The sequence below is a fragment of the Hippocampus zosterae genome, chromosome 3, assembly GCF_025434085.1.
Source record: "Hippocampus zosterae strain Florida chromosome 3, ASM2543408v3, whole genome shotgun sequence".
Classification (NCBI taxonomy): Eukaryota; Metazoa; Chordata; class Actinopteri; order Syngnathiformes; family Syngnathidae; genus Hippocampus; species Hippocampus zosterae.
In genome coordinates, this window is record NC_067453.1 from 26050454 (window position 1) to 26072926 (window position 22473).

Genomic DNA, 22473 nt, shown 5'->3' on the forward strand with positions numbered 1-22473 from the left:
TTTATGTTTCAAATCAATCAATTTGCACTCAGGAGACTTCTGTTTAAGAAAAAGTCAAGTGAATAAGCAGTTGCATGTGATATACCTGTTTCAAATGAACCAAAAGAAATTCTTAAGATTGTTGAAATTAAAATAAAAATGGAAATGTGAAACAGACTGGCTTACTAAAATTTGTTGAACAATATTGTTGTTCAATGTAAAGAATGTCAGCCAAGGTCGGCCCCCCGACATTTTACCACATAAAATCTGGCCCCCTTGGCAAAAAGTTTGGACACCCCTGATTTAGAGACATCCAATAATAGGGCATTTAGTGAAAAAATGTTTCCACTCGGCCTGATTATTGGTCGTCGTGTTTGTCTACCTATGCTAGCAACACTGTGACAGGCGCTACATAACTAACCTGTGCATTTGGAAACGTCATTCACAGGAAATAAATGTGATTGTAAATTAAAACGAAATCGTTTCCGTCCGTATATCGACTTGGGACATTTTTGATGGGTGCTGTGCCACGAGACTTTTTTTTTGTGTGTGGAATGGTCGAATATGCGCGAACTAATTTCCGAACTAGACCATTTCTTTCACTTCTTTTCCAAGTCATCCAAACATGCCCTGACTGTACCCCCCCCCCCCCCCCCCCCCGCTACGATCATGTCGCAATATAAAATGCTGATAAGATAAATGAATTATTTACTGTGTGTGTTGAAGATAGGGAAAGGGGGGGGGGTGCGAGGCCAAGCGTTATGGCGGTGATGATTGCCGGCGGTGGCTAAACTTAGAAAGTTCAGGGTCTGCTGTCATGCATGAATCACAGGCTGCTTGTTTTGGATGGGACAAAGGGGTGGCGGGGGGGGGGGGGGGGGGGGCTGAGGTACATTTGGTCCTTGAGGATGTTTGGCCTTGGGCGCAGCTGCCAAAGTAAAGCTCATCCAGTTATGGGCAGGAATCACACACAAACACACACACACATACACACACACTCACGTGCGCGCGCGCACACACACACACACACACGGTCTGAAGAAGTAGCACATCTTCTCAATCTGTGTTAACGGTGAACATCATAAATTGAACGACAAGAAAGAACATTTTTTTAGGAACACTTCAGACCAATTTGGCTCAATTTCTTTCATCACTTTTTCTTCTAATCTGTATCCCCCCCCCCCCCCCCCCATCTATGATCTTCATCTGGCTGTGGTGGATTAGTGCTGTTTTCGTTAAACATCATATAGCTTCCACGTATCCAATACGCTTATGGGACCGACATCTGGCTGACCCATTTTATCGAATTATGACTTTAATCCCCTCTCACATTTTTTCTGAATTTGCGGCGTACTGTATGCCCTTGACTCACAAATATTATCCAGATGGTGATATCGAATGGGAAGGAGATAAAGTAGATTTTTTGGGGGGGTTGGGGGGCTGTAGTTTTTGCTTAAATTAATCTTTAAATTAAACCAAAAAAAAAGCAAAAAAAGCATCGGTTCATAACGGGATCATTATGTTCGAGTTGTTAATACGGTGACAAATATCAAATATAAATTGGATCATTGTCACTAACATTTCCCCCTCTCCTCACATTGTTTTTTGAAGATGAAAAAAGCCCTAAACATTTTTGTGTTGTTTAATTTATTATGAAATGTCAATTTAAATTCAACACAATAGTAACACATAACAACAAGGACAATTCCACTACTCCTACTGAATAATGATAAATGTGCATAAATAGGCAAGAATTGATACAAATATGAGTAACAATTTTAAACTATGCAAAAGAAATGCTTGGTTTTTGAAAATTAAAAGAGCTATGCTCTCTTACATTAATTCATAAAAAAATATCTATATCTATCTATGAAGATAATGAATCGTTATTGTCATGGGCGGCCCGGTAGCCCAGTGGTTAGCACGTCGGCTTCACAGTGCAGAGGTACCGGGTTCGATTCCAGCTCCGGCCTCCCTGTGTGGAGTTTGCATGTTCTCCCCGGGCCTGCGTGGGTTTTCTCCGGGTGCTCCGGTTTCCTCCCACATTCCAAAAATATGCATGGCAGGCTGATTGAACACTCTAAATTGTCCCTAGGTGTGAGTGTGAGTGTGAGTGTGAATGGTTGTTCGTCTCTGTGTGCCCTGCGATTGGCTGGCAACCGATTCAGGGTGTCCCCCGCCTACTGCCCGGAGACAGCTGGGATAGGCTCCAGCAACCCCCGCGACCCTAGTGAGGATCAAGCGGTTAGGAAGATGAATGAATGAATGAATATTGTCATTAGCATTACAATTTTATGGCACTTTTTATTGTGATCATTTTTTTAATGGTAGACATTTGGCCACCTCACATTTAATCATAAACTTCACCCAGCGGTTTATTGACACAACATAGTCCATTACTTCTTTCTGCAAACTTGAGGTAGTATAGCAACACTTCATTATTATACTATCGACATTATCTGCTGATTTAAAAAAAAACAACAACATTGCTCCAGTCCAAATATTGCTGGCTATGATTGACAGGTCATTGTTTTGGGGCTCCGCTGTGCAGTGTTATTGCAGCAGGGCTCCGAGGATCGAGTTTCATGCGAGGGGTGGCCCTTTCACAAGTACCCGGCGGCCACCCACATGGCCCCCCCCCCCGGCCCCTCCACACCCGAACTCGCAGCATGGTGGCTAAATATTATGCATACCTGGCGGCCACCTACACGATGTCTATTGGGCTTGACTTAATTAATTCACACATCAGGTATTTTCAAAACATGCGGCAGAGTGGAACTTGGGTGGGATGTGCGCCGGAGTAAAAAGTAGCAACGCAGGAGCGTATTTACAGATCTGAATGTAAACTGATTTTGTTGATCTTCAAATGACTCTTGTCTTTCCTACAAGGTGTACGTGACACCGTGGGCTCTATTCTCGCAGACAGCATGTCTGCACCCTTGGGGTCGGTCGCTAGGTGCCCACTTCACCCACTTGCCGATGTGCTGTGACACGTGAATGACTAGCGTAGTTAAAGGGGGCGCTGCCACTGGCCGTGATTGAAGTCGGCTGTGACCACTCCCACTGTGGCGCAGCCGTCCTTCTCGCAGAGCAGGCGGCCTGAGCTCAGGTCTGAAATTGCAAACAGTTTCATCCACTCATATACTGTACTAGCTGGTTCGCTGCCCTCCGGGCGGCTCATCAGCTAGTTCCTGCGGAAGGCTGGTAAGGTGGGCCTTCGGCCCACAAAAGTGTTGTTGCTTGGTTCAACTTTTTGTTCATCTTCATTGCTTATCGCGAAAATAAAGAGATGTTTAGCTCTACTAAATAACTAACAATTTCATTGCAATGCTTGTGGGTAGACAACATTTTTTCGCTAAGATGCCCGCGCGATCGTATTGAGCCACTGCCTGAGCGGCGCAGTGGCGGCGCGGTGAAGTAGGTACGTTTTGAAAAGGGACAGACGGAAGGACAGACCGCGTGCGGGACGACGCGCAATATATATATAGATAATGTCATTTAATAAAAAAAACAATTCCAGTCACCTGACCTCCGAAACGTGAGAAAAAGCCTCATTTAAAGGGCCAGTAAACTATCCACGCCTATGTTCGCACTTCCTGAATCTCATCAGTATGAGTGTATCTGTATCAATGTATGCTTCAAATTATCGTGGAACAATTGTGTGTGCACCCTTGGTTGTACGAGTGAATCTGTAAACAAAGTGGCAATGGTGTGGTGTCCAGTTTCTAGATTCAACTGGGAATACTGTACTTTTACAAATTAAGTATAATGGACCATAAGATCAACCATATACTTGCACTATAAAAAAAAAAAAGTTGTCACGACCAGACTTTTTGGGTGATTCATGGATTGTTTTGTAGGGGCATTCATTTTACTCAACATTTTGGGTGAGATAAGTCAACCAAAAATGAAAAGTTCAAATGTAGCTTCAATTGAGTTTACCTCAGGTTGAGCTTTCACCGCTAGCTATCAAGCCACCATCTTTCCTCCTAAGTGGTCCATCCCCGATGCGCTGTCCCACCACTGCGTTTCTGCGTCGCGCAGACTGCCTGCCGCCGCATGGCGGTGATGGATGATACGAGGGCCCATGTTTGATGTTGCCGTATCTCCCCGAAGATCCTTTCGTCTTGTATCCGTGCCCCGTTATCTTGATGCTCACGGAATCACGTCGCCTTGTGTCCCGCAGGAAATCGTGCTGGTGCTGTTCTTCGGCAGCGAGTACGTGGTGCGGCTGTGGTCCGCCGGCTGCCGCAGCAAATACGCCGGCATCGGGGGACGCCTCCGCTTCATCAGGAAGCCCATATCCATCATAGGTGCACCTGGCCGTTCGTTTTTTGTTTTGGGGTTTTTACAAATACAATGAATGTGGCCCGTAGATACTGATAGAGATAATTTTATATCAACACAAGGATGTCATCATTCTCTTGTCACAGACTTGATTGTGGTCATCGCCTCCATCATTGTACTCGCTGTGGGCTCCAATGGCCAAGTTTTTGCCACATCTGCCATCAGGTAGAGCTAATCTTCCCCACGACCAGCTGCTGAGCGATAAGGCTGAAGTGCGTGTGTGTGCATGTGTGCGTGTGTGTGTGCGTGTTTCAGAGGCATCCGTTTCCTGCAAATCCTGCGCATGCTCCACGTGGACCGACAGGGCGGAACGTGGAGGCTGCTGGGATCTGTGGTGTTCATCCATCGGCAGGTGCGTCAGAAATCAGGCACCAAACGCAATGCTTGTCAGACATTTCTGCCAAGTTATTTGTCGATGTAAGAAGTATGAAAAAAAAAATAATAATGAAGGGGTAAATGTTGAAGTACCGTTCGGTTATATTTAACTTTTATGTGCAATGGATTTGCATTGTAGTCTTTTTTCTTTATTTATTTACATTTTTAGGGCTACCGATTATTTTAATGAGCCATTAATCTGTCTAATCTCATTTTTTTTACTAAGCAATTTATTGGACAAACATTTTGCAATTTTCATTTATCAACTATCAAAATAGTTGTCAATTAATAGTTGTCAATTATTTGATAATTGACTAGTTGTTGATTCTTTTAGAGCTTTTCATTTTTCCAAACAGAAAAAAATTATTTTTTTTAAACTTCCTTGTGTGATGCATATTAATTGAGTCATTATTTAAGTACATTTTTTCTTTCCATTTATAATTAGGTGGAGTGTTCAAACTGCCCAAAATGTTGTGTATTTCAGTAATATTAATTGTTCGTTTTTACTTTTTAGGTGATACTTGGAATTTTAAATTAAAAAGTAGTGACTGGTTTCAACTTAAAATATAACACAAATGTATGATCCCAAAATGGACACCATTTGAAGCTCGTCTTTGATGACCCACATTTTATTTTATTCATAGTTTGTCTTCCCATGCTTTTAGCCTGCTGAGCAGTGCTTTGCCCGCTTGCCGTCAAAACGCTTAAGCCTTCACTACACAGCGACCGATCCACAGAGCTGCGCGCGCGTAAGCCACAGCAGCGCGGGCTTTATAAGGATAAAGTAGAGCGCGAAGCCGATAGAGTCAAGCTGAGCCTCTCTTTTTCACGGGCCAATAGACGATGGCTGTGATCAAACCCGACGTTCATCTCTCTTCAGGGCTCCACAAGAGAAGTTAAGATTAAAGATGTATCGTCGCCATTCCGCTTTTTGTCAAATGATCCTTTTATGTAATGATGCGCTCTGCTTAGCAGAAGTGGTTGATACTTATTTTTTTTCCCTCAGTGCGGGTTAGGAGGCTTTTAATAGTTTGGGATTTTAGTGGGTTTTTAAAAAATTCAGTGTTAGATTTTATCACAACAACACAAAATTTAAAATAATTTACAAACAAAAGAGTTAAAGACGTTTCATAGCAAAGAAGTAGCTGACTAAAATTACTAAAAGAATGTGTCGAGGGGAGGACACGGTATTGAACCTGAAATGCAAAGCATGTAGACTTAAGGCTGACTTCACTTCTGTTGGCAGCTTATTTCATTTTTGTGCAGCGTCACAGCTAAATGAGCACTCATCTTCTGTGCATCGAAGGGATTTATACACTTCCCTATTTCGCACAAATTGTTGCAATCACTCTTTTCCTGAAGCTCTAATTCCCTTGGCCATCCATCCATCCATCCATCCATCATCTACCGCTTATCCGAGGCCGGGTCGCGGGGGCAACAGCTTTAGCAGGGAAGCCCAGACTTCCCTCTCCCTAGCTACTTCTTCCAGCTCTCCCCGGGGGATCCCGAGTCGTTCCCAGGCAAGCTGGGTGACATAGTCTCTCCAGCGTGTCCTGGGTCTTCCTCGGGGTCTCCTCCCGGTGGGACATGCCCGGAACACCTCACCGGGGAGGCGCTCAGGAGGCATCCGAATCAGATGCCCAAGCCACCTCATCTGGCTCCTCTCGATGTGGAGGAGAAGCGGCTCGACTCTGAGCCCCTCCCGGATGACCGAGCTTCTCACCTTATCTCTAAGGGAGAGCCCGGACACCCTGCGGAGAAAACTCATTTCAGCCGCTTGTATCCGGGATCTCGTTCTTTCGGTCACGACCCATAGCTCGTGACCATAGGTGAGGGTTGGGACGTAGATCGTAAATTGAGAGCTTCACCCTTTGGCTCAGCTCCTTCTTCACCACGACAGAACGATACAACGTCCGCAATTCCCTTGGCGTGCAACCAAATTCCGTTGTGAAATGTCATACAGAAGATGCTGGTCATTTTACGTACGTCTTTATTGGTGTGTGTATGTTAGTTGCTCCATGTACGGCATTTTGTATGCAGCAAATGGCTCTTTCAAAGTGCTCTCTCTATAAATACTTTTTACCTTTTTTACCTTTTTTTGCTAGGAGCTCATCACCACGCTATACATCGGCTTCCTGGGCCTGATCTTCTCATCTTACTTTGTCTACTTGGCGGAGAAGGATGCTGTGGATGAGGAGGGCAAGACGGGCTTCTCCAGCTATGCTGATGCTCTGTGGTGGGGCGTGGTAAGCGGCCGTGTCACTCTAAAGTGCGGCAACATCATCCAGCCATTTTCTGTACTGCTTATACTTGCGGGGTGACATTTAGCATTTGGGCTAGCGGTCCTCAGCCACCGGTCGCCAAAGGTACTGGGCCTCGCAACTCGCTAGCTAGCTCATTACTGTTGATGGATAGCTAGCTAGCTAGCAACTAGAATGTAGCTAGCTAGCTAGCAACTAGAATGTAGCTAGCTCGAGAGAGAGAGAGAGAGAGAGAGAGAGAGAGAGAGAGAGAGAGAGAGAGAGAGAGAGAGAGAGAGAGAGAGAGAGAGAGAGAGAGAGAGAGAGAGAGAGAGAGAGAGAGAGAGAGAGAGAGAGAGAGAGAGAGAGAGAGAGAGAGAGAGAGAGAGAGAGAGAGAGAGAGAGAGAGAGAGAGAGAGAGAGAGAGAGAGAGAGAGAGAGAGAGAGAGAGAGAGAGAGAGAGAGAGAGAGAGAGAGAGAGAGAGAGAGAGAGAGAGATTTTTCTCGATTTCTTCTTTTTTCTTGTACCAATGAGGAATCTACCCTTTTTCTCTCCTCCTTGTGTGCTAAATAGTTTTTTCATCTCTGGCTGGGGTTCTTTGGGAGACCCACTTGAGCTTCCTACCATACTTTGGCGGCCACATCACATGCACGTGGAAAAAGAAAAGAAAGAGGATTCTTGCGGATAATAGCTGCAACACATTATCTGTACAATGCTCTTTCAAGTGTGAGGGGGGGGCCAGGGGGCGCAGGGGTTGTCGAGGTCTGACCACCCGGGTGCATGCAGTTATTGACCCTTTTGTGTTTTTCTTCCCGCCTTTTGCGTGGTGTGTTGTGATGCCCCATTCGGCCTCAGTGCGAGGGCGCCGCATTCCCCCGAGCAGTTAATTAAACATTTGAATCGAAAGCGGGTCGTAATGAGGAACCTATGGCGGTCTTGTGCAGGGGATCAGGCAGTAACAAAGGGAAGGTAATCAACCATTCACCTTGAGACTTTTTGCTTCACGGAACTTTTCGAGCCGCGATATAAAGTGTCGGTTCCCTTAATTAAAACTTTAATTGTGGGATTATGGCCTCCCATTCACCCGGTTCTGCTCACAATGCTCCGAGAAGAATCACAACGGGGGTATTTGCGCCATTTTTTTTTTGTTTTGCTGAGACTGTAAACTCAAGAGTGATCTTCTGTTCCGGCAGAATGAGTTGAGACAGAGTGCGTGTGTGCGTGTGCGTGTGTGCTGACAAGAAAGTGCGTGCCCTGATCTTTGGCACAGTCCCCCCCCGCCCCCTCAACCCCCCGTGTGCAGGTGCGGGACACAGCTGGAGAGCAGGCCAATGCCAGGATTGGATCACATTCCCTCACTTTCTCTCACTTGCCCCCCACCCCCCACCCCGACTTTCTTGTCCTCCCGCCAGGGCCCTGTTTTATTATAAGAGGGCAGTTCAAATTTCCATTTGCTCGGGTTTTGACTGAATTCCCCCCGCCCCATAAGGAACCGTGGAAATCAAATGAATCTGTTCCAGGACTAATGCAACTCACTGTTTGTCCTCTCTTGGATTGAAAGCTTTGAGCCGTGCGGCAATCGTTCGACCCTCCGCAATTTCTCAGCACGCTGACCTCAAGTGCCCCGAGCGGTGCCTTCAAATGAAATGTCTTGTTATATCATTGTGACAACTTTTAAATACAGTAACCGGCTGGCCATCACCACAGATTTTTTTTCGTTTTCATTTATTGAAAAAGAAACTGCACGAAAAATAAATGCCTAAAATATATTTCAAGAAATATTAATTTCACTATTTGAACAGGGGATGTCTCCACAACACTGTTCAAATACTCGGTTTTATTTATTTGATCGCATTTTTGGTAGAATTAACCATTCACTTTCAAACTGTTAAATGGGAATCGGCACACACCGGCGACCATTTAATGTTTCCTCTGATTAACCCAAAATAAAGTTCAGCTGTTCTATTTCAAATGTTCTCTTCCTATTTTTTTGTGCAGCGTGAAAAAAGAAATCAAAACAAACCAAAAAAAACAACTCACGCCAAAAGTAGTGATGACAAAACATGCCAGCTTTCCAAAAAATTACATACGGCTTCCAAGGTGTAAAAATAACCACCTTCTCTCTCTTCTCTCCCGAGGTGACCGTGACCACAATCGGCTATGGAGACAAGATCCCTCAAACGTGGATCGGCAAGGCCATCGCCTCCTGTTTCAGCGTCTTTGCCATCTCCTTTTTTGCTCTGCCGGCTGTAAGTGTCACTAATTGTTCCCCGCCACATTGTTCTGTCGCCTATCGTGATGCAAGCGCAACTTAATCTTCCCGGGTCAGGGCATCTTGGGATCGGGGTTCGCCCTGAAGGTCCAGCAGAAGCAGAGACAAAAGCACTTCAATAGACAAATCCCTGCCGCAGCCTCTCTCATCCAGGTCAGTGCCTTTTTTATTTTTTATTTTTTTTATTTTTTTTTTATTGTTGAGGTCACCACATGCTAGCAAAGCGTACATGAAGAATAAGCCTTGTGAAAATACGGAATTGACAGCACAGACGATCTTTGCAACTCCAACATAGTACAGTGGTACCTCTACTCATGAAATTAATTGGTTCTGGAAGACATTTCATAAGTAGAGACGCGTTTTCCATGTAAATGCCCAAATTCGTCCCAAATTCAGATATAAACAATGTAAAAAACAAAGAATAGCGTAAAGAATAAAAATAATGGTCATTTGACTTGTAACTGTCCTCGTTGTTTTTTGCCCTCTTTAGTGCATGTTCTCTCTCAGTAATATTCCCTTTATGTCCCACAGACGCTTTGGCGCTGCTATGCGGCGGAGAAACCCAACGGCTGTGCGGCGACGTGGAAAATGTACGTCCTGACTCCAGAGGCCATCGCCAAGGTGGAATCGGACAACTCCAGCCCCACCATCAGGAAGCTGAACATCTCGGTGATTATGTCATTTAGTGTCGGCTCATTCAAAAAAAGATGTGTAGACAAAGTTGCCAGTTGACCCGCAGTTAAAACGGTGTAAATGGATCGTAGAAGCTTCTGGTTTGGAGTTCTTCAGTTCTTTCAACTTCCGGTTCCAAGTATGAATTTGTTCCGAATTGTCCTTCAGGAACTACGCGCATGATGTCAGTGGCACATTTGCACGTCTAGCCTTGACTGTATTCTCTGTTAGCGTCGTTCCTTCACCTTCCGCATCAATATTAGCTGCGTTGCACCTCGGGCCGAGCAGCATGAAAGGGCAAGTGAAGTTCCCACAAACACACGCCGTCCCCCTCCACCAGGATGACTCGATGCCTTTGTCTGGCGCGCACAAAGACTCAGTCAGTTGAGATGATGTCACCGCCGCCTTTCTCATGGGAGTAAACTTTTGTCCAGCAGAACAACAACAAAACAATCTTTGTGTAGCATTGAACCTAAAAAGGCGGCGGGGGTGGGATGGAGGGGGGGGGGGCTGCTTCCGCTCTGTCGCCGCATGTGACACCTTTTGTCTTCCATATTCGCCATCCCCCGCTCGCCCTCATCTTCCCTCTTTGCATAATTGGTTTATCACTCTCTTCTTCTCGGCATATTCCCGCCATCCTTTCATTCCGATGAAATCGGAAATGCATCAGTGACTCCTTTTAACAGCTCATTTCAACCTCGTTTGCTTTTCGGACTGCACCGCTTGCCGCTAAATGATTGAGCTCGTGTGTGGGTGGCGTTGGTGTCGGTTAGGCACCGCTTTGTTCTTGGAACTCCGCTGGCGTCCGTGGAAAGTCACTGAGTCACACACCGGCTCTCACATAAATTGAGTGGGATCTTGTGCAAAATAATGGAGGGAATTAGTTGAGGCGGCCCGGTAGTCCAGTGGTTAGCACGTCGGCTTCACAGTGCAGAGGTACCGGGTTCGATTCCAGCTCCGGCCTCCCTGTGTGGAGTTTGCATGTTCTCCCCGGGCCTGCGTGGGTTTTCTCCGGGTACTCCGGTTTCCTCCCACATTCCAAAAATATGCATGGCAGGCTGATTGAACACTCTAAATTGTCCCTAGGTGTGAGTGTGAGCGTGGATGGTTGTTCGTCTCTGTGTGCCCTGCGATTGGTTGCCAACCGATTCAGGGTGTCCCCTGCCTACTGCCCGGAGACAGCTGGGATAGGCTCCAGCACCCCCCGCGACCCTAGTGAGGATCAAGCGGTTGGGAAGATGAATGAATGAATGAATGAATGAATGAATGAATGAATGAATGAATGAATTAGTTGAAAGCTGACATTTCCGTAGGGTATGACCATTTTTCTACATGGTGTCCCCCTGCACCAAATTATTTGAAATATGAATATCTGAGTGACGACAATGTAAAAGTTAATTCGGCTGCATGTTGACACTTCAGTTGTGGCTTGAGATACAAGTGACCTTGAGATACAAGCCGCCAATCCGCCGTCAACTCAACGCGTTTCATAACACGCAGCAGTTGGGCGGATGGGAAATGCTACGAAAACGAGGCTACTTGTTTGTTTTCATGACTAATTAACTTGTACTGTCAAACTAAACATCACCCAAAGAGAAGGGCGCGTTTTCTATCATCAACTTTAGAAAAACTAGCTTCATGCTAACAAGCAATTGTTAAAACACTATGGATGGACGAATGGGTAGCATTGGTGTTCCAAGAGTAACCCTTTAAGCAATGGATATTTGAACATAAACGGTGGAGCAACACTTGTCGACAGATATTCAAAATACACACACACACAGGCATGTACTGTTTATTCTCTGTTAAGAATGAATAATAAAAGCGACCGTCTCCATGTACTGTATATTCGTATCGCTGTTTGTACTGCCGCCAGATAGCCAAAGCACGAATGCCAGACGGAGCAGCACAGTGTCCATAGATTTAAAGCAGTGTGGCGACAAATGTTTAATGCGTGATGTGGGGTCATTTGAATTTATTATTATTTTTTGTGATTTGTAAGATTTCGTGTTCGCAGAAGTTAGAGAGGAAGTGTATCTGTGTGTTTCAGAAAAAGGTCCCCAAGAGGATGCGGAAGTCGATGCGAGGTCACGGCTCTATGGGCGTGTCGTCGGAGCTGGCCGTATCTATCCCCCAAATCACCTACGATCACATTGACGACTCCGTGGAGAAGAAGGACGTCTCCTTCTTTGTGGAGGAGCCGAGTAGCACCGTGGAAGGTACCGCTTTTCTTCTGCTCGGTTACGGAGCTCTGCGTCCCCATTTTAATGGGGAGAGACATTGTGCGCAATTAAGGGATGGCAAAAAAATAATAACATCTGTTGATTGATTTTAAACTATGATGTGTTCAGGCATAACCACATAAAAGCCGCTATGTTTATCATCTCACCCGTGTCCTCAACTTTGAAGCGTCGTGAATATAAAGCAAACCCTGTCATCATGTTGCAGAAACAGTAATTGCATCGGTCACGTGGGCTCCCGAAAAACTTTCCTCCCTCCCTCTCTCTCTCTCTCTCTCTCTCTCCATAGGAATCACTAGGATGTTCAGACAAACAGGTGAGTTTGCTTAACTCGACTGGTACGTTGATGCTAACACGTTCGTTGGCCGTTAGAAGCTGAATGTAAAGGAAAAAAACCCCAAACAAACTGTATTTTCTGCACTACAAGATGCTTCGGAGTATAAGGCGCACCTTCAATGAATGGCCGATTTTAAAACTGTTTTCAGATATAGGGCGCGCCACATTATAAGGCGCTTGGAATAGAAGCTACAATAATGGCTGAGGTTGCGTTATGCATCCACTAGATGGAGCTATGCTAAAGGGAATACAGTACAATACAGCTTTATGGGTACTGCGCGTTCACAACCGCTGCAGCGGTAACAAAGGGCTTTCGAGAACATTTAAAATACTACATCCAAAAAAACAAAATATTGATCGACATATTAGTCGCATCGGATTATAAAGCGCGCTGTCGGCTTTTGAGAAAATGGAATGCCTTTAGGTGTGGCTTATAAGTGCGGGAAATACGGTGCATGTTTTCTTTTTTTTTTTTTTTTTTTTTGCACCCTTCTACTGTGTCTTGCCAGCACGGGTCGGCTATCGTGATCGCTATATTCACAAACTGCTCATTGTCTGGCGGTCATGACACCATGAGTGGGAAATGGGGAAAAAATGAAAATCCTGAATTTTGGGCACTGTTTTGCACTGAATGTCAAATAGGTGTGTTCAACCCTTCATCTATTTCTTTTCATTGTCTTTTGCATCAAATGGCACCCAGGCCCTCGTCATCATTCTTGGTCGTCTTTCACTCTGAGCTGTCCTTCCTCTCCAGGTATCTTTCACTTTTGTTTTCTCTCTATGTATTTTCATTAAGCAAAAAACAAAACAAAACCAAAAAACATTTTGTATGTTGTCAAAATAAAGTCAGATACCATAAAAAAAACAACAACAAACAATTCATAATTTATTCCTCCCAAGGCCAAGTCAACAGACTTTGCTAACTCAGTCATTTTAACAATCCAGGCTAAGCTTGTGACTAGCTAAAAATGTGTTCTGTCGGAACAAGACCAAAAGCTATCCCGACCTAATGTTGTTTTAAAAAAAAAATACAAAATTCTAGTGAAGATGACCCGCGGCAACAGCATGTCCATCGACATCACTCGCGCTAGCAGCCTGACTGACGAGCTGGACTGCATGTGGGAAGATATTCCCCTCTCTGTGATGACGGACAACTCTCAGTAAGTCAAACACACTTTTGATTGCCCCACTTTCCAGTCGTCATTACTCCACTTTTAATCTGATACTGGGAATGCCCGTGGCGTCCTCGTTTAGGCACTTTTTATCTGTAGAGGGTCCCTGGGATGTGTTTGTCTGTCTCTCGGTTTAACTAGCTATCTGGCTAGCTTGCTAGCGATCTTATTTATCAAGATAATTCATCGTTTTGCTTTATCCTTACTTGTCTGAGCCACTAATACTGTATACATGTCTTTGTAACAAGTCTTAAAATGAAGATGAGATTGAATTTCCATTTGAGTGAAAAGGCCAATAACGCTTTAAAAGAAGAAAGAATCCACAAATAGTCTCCACATGCACCAGCGAAAAGTCGGACACAACAAATCGGCAACGTTAGAATAGCTCCACTACGTACTCTTTATTTGCTCAACATGAACCTAATGGGACTTCCCACAATATTACATAAAGTAAATGACACTGATGAGAGTTTGATGGTACCTCAGACGCTCATGAAATTAGTGAACTCCAACCACCGCGCTTTCAACAGGTGTGCCTTGGGATGTTACCAAATTTCACAGAATTGACACCAACATTTACATTTATTTGACTACAAATAGATCTGTGGCGATGGATCCCGGCCAGTGACGTATAGTGACAAGCAGAACAATTAAATGTGCTTCTACTAGATGGCAGTAGATACTCTTAACCTATTCATCAACCTTTTGCCATATTACGGAATCATTTTGTGAGTAAATGCAGACATTTTGTGATGTACTTCTTTGGTGCTCTGCCCTGATTTTAACTATAAAACATGCGCCTCGACTCAAATAAGTTTGGGGAAACACCGCATTTCCGGCAGATGACGGTTCTTTCTTTGGCTGCCACACAGAGCTGTCAAAATGCTGGGGGCTACCAAAAACTCTTCCTATTTCCCCCCCAAGTCATCTGTCCGAATGATAGCTGAAGCAAATTTGCAATAAAGGGATGTGTTGTAGAACATTTGGCAAGCTTCCGCCAAGCAAAAGTTGCGGTAACGGGTAACGGGGCAGTGACCCGACAGATCCAGCAGATGGCGGTACGATGAAAGAAAAGTTTTTGCTTTTGCTGTCATCTTCTGGCTGTTTTGAACATGCACTACTGCCACCGTTAGGTCTGGAGTGGAATCTGTCATGTTGTGATTTGTCAAGCATTTCAATCAGGGGTGGGCATTCGAATCCATCACTTTTTCCAGTTGTTTTTTTTTTTTTCAATGGAAAAGGAAATTCTCTTGTCTCCCAGGGGGAAAAAAATCAATACAAGTTGAAAGATAGCTTAGTGTTCAAGTGAGGTCCTTTTGAATTGATTCGGCTGTCTTGTGGAGTACATTCTGTCGGAGCTATATTTGACTTTTGCAAAGCTGGTAGAGAAATGAGATCAAATGGATACAATTTTCGAAGGTATCCAATTGTTTAAATCATCTGCTGTACAGATTTTGAACAGTGTTGCTGCACCATTGGTTGCTTTTTGGGGGCTGCAACCTCTTTGCCTTAGTTTGATATTTTGTTACATAAAGGTCACATTTGGTCCCAACTGTAGTTTTATTCACAAAGTTTCATTATTAACATTACATGACCCCCAGACCACCACCACGACCACCCAAACAAAAAAGACCACTGCTGAATTGCTTCGAGAGGGGAGTTCTGAGCGTCAGAATGCATGTTGTTTCTCTTTGCAGTCTTTTGACTTGCCCGTTTGTGGCATCGGTCCAGGACTCTTTCTCCACACACCACTTGAATTCCACAAGGTACTGTACTGGCTCTCATGCTATTCTTCTTCTCCTTTTCTTGACCACTCTGCCTCTTCCTTCCTTCCTTCTTTTCTTACCTCCACCTTCCACTCTTTGCCCCATCTTCCATCTAAGACGATCCTATGGGAACGTTTTGAAATATTGTGAATGGACATCACGTAAAACGAAAGTTATTCTTGTGTTGTTTGGAATATTTCTTGTCCCAGGAGCACTTATTTGAGTAAAAAAAAAAAGGAGAAAAAAAGTGTTGTTCAGTTCAGTACCATTTCCACCAATCACCTCTGTTACATTTTGCTACGGTGCATGTTTTATTCCGTTTGGTCTGTTTACACAAGGTGCCGAATGAACCAAACCGTTTTTGTCAGATTACTGATTGAATGGTTGGCATGGCATCATAACGTAAAAAAAAATATAGCAACAACAAAAGCAATTCAGGGACTATATGATGCCAACACAGCTTCATTTTAATCAATTTTAATGCTGTCCAAATGTTAATTTATTTCACGAGTACAATTTAAATGAATACCATCTTTAATAAAGTCCTTAAACACATTGGAAAATACTTTTTTAAAGGTCATTTCCTTCCTTAAATATACTTTTAATTTAATTTAACAGCTTAAGGTAATGATGAAGATATAATTTTTGTTGTTGGTTGAAAGCTGTCATCCTTAAACTTGGAAGTCACATTTTTGAACGAACAACAAACTGCCATTAACGACTTAACACGTCAATCACCTTTTATTAGCGGGTATTGGTGAGAGAGGGTTCGCTCCTGCTTCACTGCAAATTTCAAGTTTGGAAACAACTTTACTGATGCACATTCACCAGTAGATGGCAGCGTGCACCATTTTAGATCTGAAATCAGCCCCATTTGTCAGTTTGTGCCCACTGAGAGAAACGGCTGCACTTTGTGAAAACTGTCTTATTATGAAAGGATGGAAAAAGGCACGATAAAGCCTTTTTCTGGGAGTGGGGGGGGGGGGGGTTAACACATAATTTATTAATATATATAAAAACAGGAGCTGCGATTTATCCATTTTGTGTTCATATTGCATTTAATTGAAAGATGTTTGTTGTTTTTTTTTCTCTTTCTTCTTTCTACATACATTCTTGCTGCTGGAGGCTGTAAATTTCCCCAGTGTGGGACGAATAAAGGATATCTTATCTTATTTAGCGCTATGTGCACATTGTCTTCCCAGTAAAATGTCCTTGGCCTCAAAAAGTATCCGAACCCCCCCCCCCCCCCCCTGACTGAACCAAGCCATACCGAAAACGTGGCACCTCCATTGTGACATGATTTGCGGATGCGTGCGAGCCTTCTGGCCCCCGCACGTTTCAAGTGGGTGTTCGGAGACAGTGCGCGCTTGTGTGCCGTGCAGTGCCGGCGTGCTCGTAAGTCAACTTTTATGGCCCGGCTCAGACCAGATCCATGCGGCGCACTCCTAAAACAGCTGCCCTGGTGTGTCACGCCATCCAGGATAGCGCTGTCGTTTTGGACTCCGTATGTGGATCTCCACCCTGAACCGCCCAAGGGCGCGTCGCCTACTGATCACGCACGCCAAGTTTTTCCTTCGGTGACTCCACCGCTGTAGCCCAAGTTGGAGAGCCCCGCTGTTTGTTTGGATTTGTTGCAGAGGACCGATACTTTGCGGCTGTGCAGGAGGAGTGTTTTTTTTTCTTCATTTCCTTTATATGTGTGAGAAGCGTCAGCAAGAGGAAGTGGTGCGTGGTAGTATATGCGTGCGATTCTCCCTCTCGAAAATCTTGCACAAAGCTTGAAAGACTCTTTTGCCGCCACCAAGGCAGTGTGTGTGTGTGTGTGTGTGTGTGTGTGTGTGTTTCTCGTGTGTGGGTGTCAAAAGGATTACGCAGATCTCGAGCAAAGATAGCCAGTTTCGCCTTGTGACTCTTGTTTTTTTTTCCTAGTAAGACTACTACTGCAAAGTCATTGTGGTTTAATTTTCATGTTTTTTTGGGCTGTTGAAACAATTTTTACTCCCCAACCATTTTTGAAAAAAAAAAACAAAAAACATATATACAATACAAACACATTTTCGTTTTTATTTCTCTTTTTAAAACACAATTATGTCTAATTTTGTTAAAATATTTATATTTGAACTTTTCTTTTTCTTCTTATCATTATTATCAATATTAAATTGGTTTATTTATTTTTCTACCGTCAATTATCTCACATATTTTTATTTATTTATTTTTTTGCGTGTGGTGGAGGCACTTGAAATGAGCCCATGACATTTACAGGACAATTTTTCGACTCTTGCCTAGGGTTTGGAAGCTCATACAGGCTGTTCCAAATTTCTTTATTTATTCTAATGAATTTACCGATTTCAAGTCTACATGTGTTGGACAGTTGATGGAGTTTTTCCCAAATTTTGTGTCTTTAACGAGTGAGTTGCTCGGCCTCCGTCACAAACCTAAACCCTCTTCTTCCATGTCTTCACTCAAACCCTGTTGTGGCACTGTCCTCCCGTGACCTGCGGTGGTCAGTCCTCCTCCTCATCCTCAGACCTGTAAAAGCCTGCAGCGGCCCACCTGCAGGCAGCTCTTAATTAGTTTCCCCTCTCCCGAGCTGGCCGGAGATAAATAATGAAAAGGCACCGTCGCAGCGCCACGGGAGGGACTGGAGGCCAGAGACGCATGCATCACGGGCCCCCGGCCTCTTTAAAGCGGGGGGGCCCCCCGTCTCTGCCGAGCAACTGGCGCCTTTTGTGCGGCCGTTGCTGTGAACAAATTGACTTTTTGTCCGCGTCGCCTCTGTATGCTTGTCTTGTACACTGTACCGTGATAGCCACAGCACGGCGGGGGCGGTGCCAGCATACGGCGTTCCGTCCGGCGGGGAAGGGGGGGGGACACAATGTGTGCGGCGAGGGTCCTTTCAAACCGTGCGCGTTGTCTCCTTTTGACAAACATTTGGGACGGGACAAGCATCTCTGTTCAACGATAGCTATACCTGCTATGTGTTTGTGCTTCCACTACCGCATTAACCGCAAAAAGTTCATTTATTTCATCAAATTTCCCAAATGAATTCAAAATAAATAATAGTAGTGGAACCGGTGATCAAGGAAGATGAATCAATTGCATAGTGCTGGGCAGGGAAGATTTCAAGGAGTACCCATTTCTTAAAAGGACAGCGGGGCAACCAAGCCGCCATTTTCTTACATGTAGGCTGTGTAGAAAATGTTTTGTTGCCTTTGCATTTTGCGAAACGTATTAGCTAACCCCCAAAGGTGCAGGGTTCAATTCTGGCCTCCCTGTGTGGAGTATGGGATGTTCTCCCCAGGCCTGCGTGGGTTTTCTCCGGGTTTCTCCGGTTTCCTCCCACATTCCAAAAACATGCACAGCAGGTTTACGGAACACTCTAAATTGTCCCGAGATGTGATTGTGAGCGCTGATGCTTATTCGTCTCTGTGTGCCCTGCGATCGTCTGGCAACCGGTTCAGGGTGTCCCCCGCCTACTGCCCCAAGATAGCTGGGATAGGCTCCAGCATCCCCCCGCGACCCTTGTGAGGATGAAGCGGATCGGAAAGTGGATGGATGGCTGGATGGATAAGAGCTAACCTGCTAGCTAACATCATCACGCAGTCCATGTCGGTGTCAAAGGCGCACATCTGTACCATTAATCCGGCGCACCGAAAAAGCCAGTTTAGTCATCAATGAGCATGTGGCAAACTGTCTTCTGCCATCGAGAAGTGCGGCAACATGATGAAAAGGGTCTTTCCTCTAAGAGTACTTTGACAATTTGTGACTTCTTGGAAAAATAAAAGAACTTTGCCGCCACGTGTAAGGTGCATTGAATGGCAGGTCACGACGCTGACAAAATGAAAATGAATGCCCACCGTAACTTTCTACTTGGAAGAGTCTCAACTTGAACATAGATGCTGGCCTGTCCCTGTGAGGTGGCCCCTACCCCCCACCCGTCGACCCCGCCCCTCTCTGATATGACATTAGCGCCGACACCTGGATAAATACACTTCCATCTTCTCGCCTGCCCTCCCCCCTGGATGAAAAGTGCAGTGTGCAGCAGCACCTGAGTGGCCTGTTTGTACAGGCCAACGGCTGAAGGCTTCCTCCGCACCGCCTTTGGCTCGCCTCTCGTACTCGCAGGATTTCACACCATTTGATGTGGTTGGTGAGGGGGGGGGGGGTGGTCTCGATGTGAGTACAAGGTTGGAAGAGGAGGAGGGTTTATTCAGGTGTGGCAACCGGTGCCGCCGCCGCCGCCGCCGCCTCCACCCGACCTCTGATGTTGCGTCCATCGGCGGCCAGGTGCCGGCGCTCCGTCAGAAAGCCCCCTCTGTTGTTCCGGCCCCTGGAGATGAATGGACGGCCTGTCGACAGAGCTAGTCTGTGGCGACCCTCCCCTTTGCAAATATCCAAATGGGGATAGAAAACATGTTGGCTCGTTAACCTGCCCGAGAGGAGGTCAAACTTAGAAGAAAGACAATCGGGGAAGCCAGCAATTTTTAGAATCTGGAAAAATAGGAATCACCGATACTGTGGAGGAGAGTGAAAAATGAACAAGGTTTGGATATGAAGGGGTAGGGGGGGGGGGAAGAAGTCGTAAACAAAACAATGAAAAAATAAATAAATGCATCAATTACATCGTTTGCTGATGTGTCCTCGAACAGTGAAAAATAAGATCAGATTATATTGTGTATTTCTATTTATATATGACATTAAATAACATTTTAAAAATCTGTTTTTAACAAATACATCGCGATGGAAAATCTTTCCAAGCAACAAATGGAAGGTGCGTTGCACGTACACATGAAAGTAAAAATGAATTCATCTGTAAAACAGATTGGAACATGATATCTTTCTGTATTTATATTTTATGATTATGTTTAAAAAAAAAGAAGAAGACATTGCAGTTTGGTTTCCGCCATTTTTCTTACATGCTTACATGTGGATTGGTTGATTATAAGACGCGACAATAAATAGATTTCATCCATATTCTTTCTTGCAGTTATCGCGGTATCAAGTCAAATCGGTATTCAGCGAGTCAGTATTTTATTTTTAAAACACATTAAAAAAGAGCTAGTTTTTAAAATGTGTTATCTTGGAATATTCCAAAACACACCAATGTGCTTTTTTTAATTAGTATTTTTATTTGGTTCAGCAGAACTACTGGGGAAAGCATGCTTATGTCTTATAGTTTTTTTTTTTCGTCCGAGTTTTGTACATTTAGTCGGAGTTGAAACAATCAGGAGCCAATGCCCGGTGGCACATCTACCTCACCGTTGGATTCTCGCCTCCCTGTTGCAAGGGTTTGGCTTTTTCTCCCCGAACCAACGCAGAATGCAACCCGCCTCTTTCCCAACGTCAGCCGGGACAGGCTCCAACTCACGTGTGACCCTAAAGAGAACAAGCACGAGAGAATATGGACGCGTGGTTGAGAGTGGAGGATGGGCACTTCCTTTTCGGACCAGCAGGATGCACTGTTGCAACATCACTCCACTACCTCCGAGCTCCTCACTTAACTCTTTTGTTTTGTGCACCCCGCCCCCTCCCCCACCGCCCTTTAAGTCAAGATGCCATCATTTCTGCTCTCATTTCCACCCAGAGCAAGAAGCGTAGGTCAAGTGTAATGTTTAGATAAAGTGGAAAAGTCCTTGTCGAGGTTTTGATTTTAATCCCCCCCCCCCCCCCCCCCCCCCTCCACGCCTGTATTTTCGTGTCCAAAGTCAGGCGTGTCTCGGCACCAAGTCCATCTCACACCACAACCATTACCAGGCGACGTGGCTCCTGCTCATTGTCATATTTCTAGCCCACTTTTCCATCCTGCCGTGCGTGCGGAGGAAGCAGGAAAAAAAGAAAATAATCAAGGAAACCGCACTTTTGCCTCTCTATCAAAGCTGTGTTTTTCTTTGAGCGTTTCACTGATCTTTGTGGCATAGCGTCGAACAAAAAAGTTGCGGTCGCTCCCAAACACCCCGGCGAACAGGAACACGATATGTTTTCTTTTGAATCGGCAGCAGTCTCGCACGGAGGAAAACGTGCGCGGCCGTTCCAAATGTATGTGCATAATCTTTTTGTGCTCTTTTGTGTATGATTTAGTCTCTCTCACCTTGGGTCAGGCCGCAGCACACATTCTGGCGGTCTTCGTTTTCAGGAAATACTGTGTTGGGAACTGAGCCTATGGAGCACGTGCATTTTGTGTGCTGTGTGTGTGTGTGTACGTGCGTGTGTGTTTTTTAAGCCTCTGCTTACGGGAAGAATACCTGCAGTCCGGGGATGTGTGGATGGTTGACGTGTTGCGATGCCTGCTTTGTTATTGTCCTCTGGGCAAGCGAGTGTGTGTGTGTGTGTGTGTGTGTGTGTGTGTGTGTGTGTGTGTGTGTGTGTGTGTGTGTGTGTGTGTGTGTGTGTGTGTGTGTGTGTGTGTGTGTGTGTGTGTGTGTGTGTGTGTGTGTGTGTGTGTGTGTGTGTGTGCGCGCGCGCACAGGCATTTTCCAGTGGTTACTGTGTATCGACTAGACAGCAAACACACATTACTGTTGTTGGAGATACAGCAGAGTAGAATACGCCCAAATTGTGTTAAGAAGCAGCCCGCCGGAATGATCGTATCACACTGCCTGAAAAAAAAAATCCCCAAATTTTGCTTCACTGATTGAGAATCATCAGGGAATGCGATTGTTCCGAATGAACATCTTCTATATATATGTTGCGCGTCGTCCCGCACGCGGTCTGTCCTTCCGTCTGTCCCTTTTCAAAACGTACCTACTTCACCGCGCCGCTGCGCGCCGCCACTGCGCCGCTCAGGCAGTGGCTCACTACGATCGCGCGGGCATCTTAGCGAAAAAATGTTGTCTAGACACAAGCATTGCAATGAAATTGTTCGTTATTTAGTAGAGCTAAACAGCTCTTTATTTTCGCGATAAGCAATGAAGATGAACAAAAAGTTGAACCAAGCAACAATACTTTTGTGGGCCGAAGGCCCACCTTACCAGCCTTCCGCAGGAACTAGCTGATGAGCCGCCCGGAGGGCGGCGAACCAGCTAGTCATATATATGAATGGATGCTCTCCCCCAATGTCAACAATAATGTATTTT

The 22473-nt window shown here is 45.0% G+C and overlaps 1 protein-coding gene and 1 long non-coding RNA gene across 3 annotated transcripts in view; one reads left to right on the plus strand and one right to left on the minus strand.

Annotated features, from left to right (window-relative positions):
- kcnq1.2 (potassium voltage-gated channel, KQT-like subfamily, member 1.2) overlaps positions 1 to 22473 on the plus strand; it is a 142586-nt gene that overhangs the window by 12371 nt on the left and 107742 nt on the right. Inside the window, exons 4-15 of one of the 2 annotated variants that reach the window (XM_052060772.1) lie at positions 4166 to 4292; positions 4413 to 4491; positions 4582 to 4678; positions 6807 to 6947; positions 9081 to 9191; positions 9272 to 9367; positions 9746 to 9883; positions 11937 to 12105; positions 12416 to 12442; positions 13163 to 13216; positions 13505 to 13622; positions 15332 to 15400. In XM_052060772.1, the coding sequence (XP_051916732.1) occupies positions 4166 to 4292; positions 4413 to 4491; positions 4582 to 4678; positions 6807 to 6947; positions 9081 to 9191; positions 9272 to 9367; positions 9746 to 9883; positions 11937 to 12105; positions 12416 to 12442; positions 13163 to 13216; positions 13505 to 13622; positions 15332 to 15400 (1226 nt within the window). The remainder of the gene's footprint in view (positions 1 to 4165; positions 4293 to 4412; positions 4492 to 4581; positions 4679 to 6806; positions 6948 to 9080; positions 9192 to 9271; positions 9368 to 9745; positions 9884 to 11936; positions 12106 to 12415; positions 12443 to 13162; positions 13217 to 13504; positions 13623 to 15331; positions 15401 to 22473) is intronic. The other variant, XM_052060773.1, reaches the window with a different exon arrangement.
- On the minus strand, positions 17313 to 22003 carry LOC127597632 (uncharacterized). The gene is made up of 2 exons (XR_007961699.1): positions 21489 to 22003; positions 17313 to 20776 (listed from the first exon to the last, which is right to left on the minus strand). It is a non-coding gene; the product is annotated as an uncharacterized LOC127597632 (long non-coding RNA).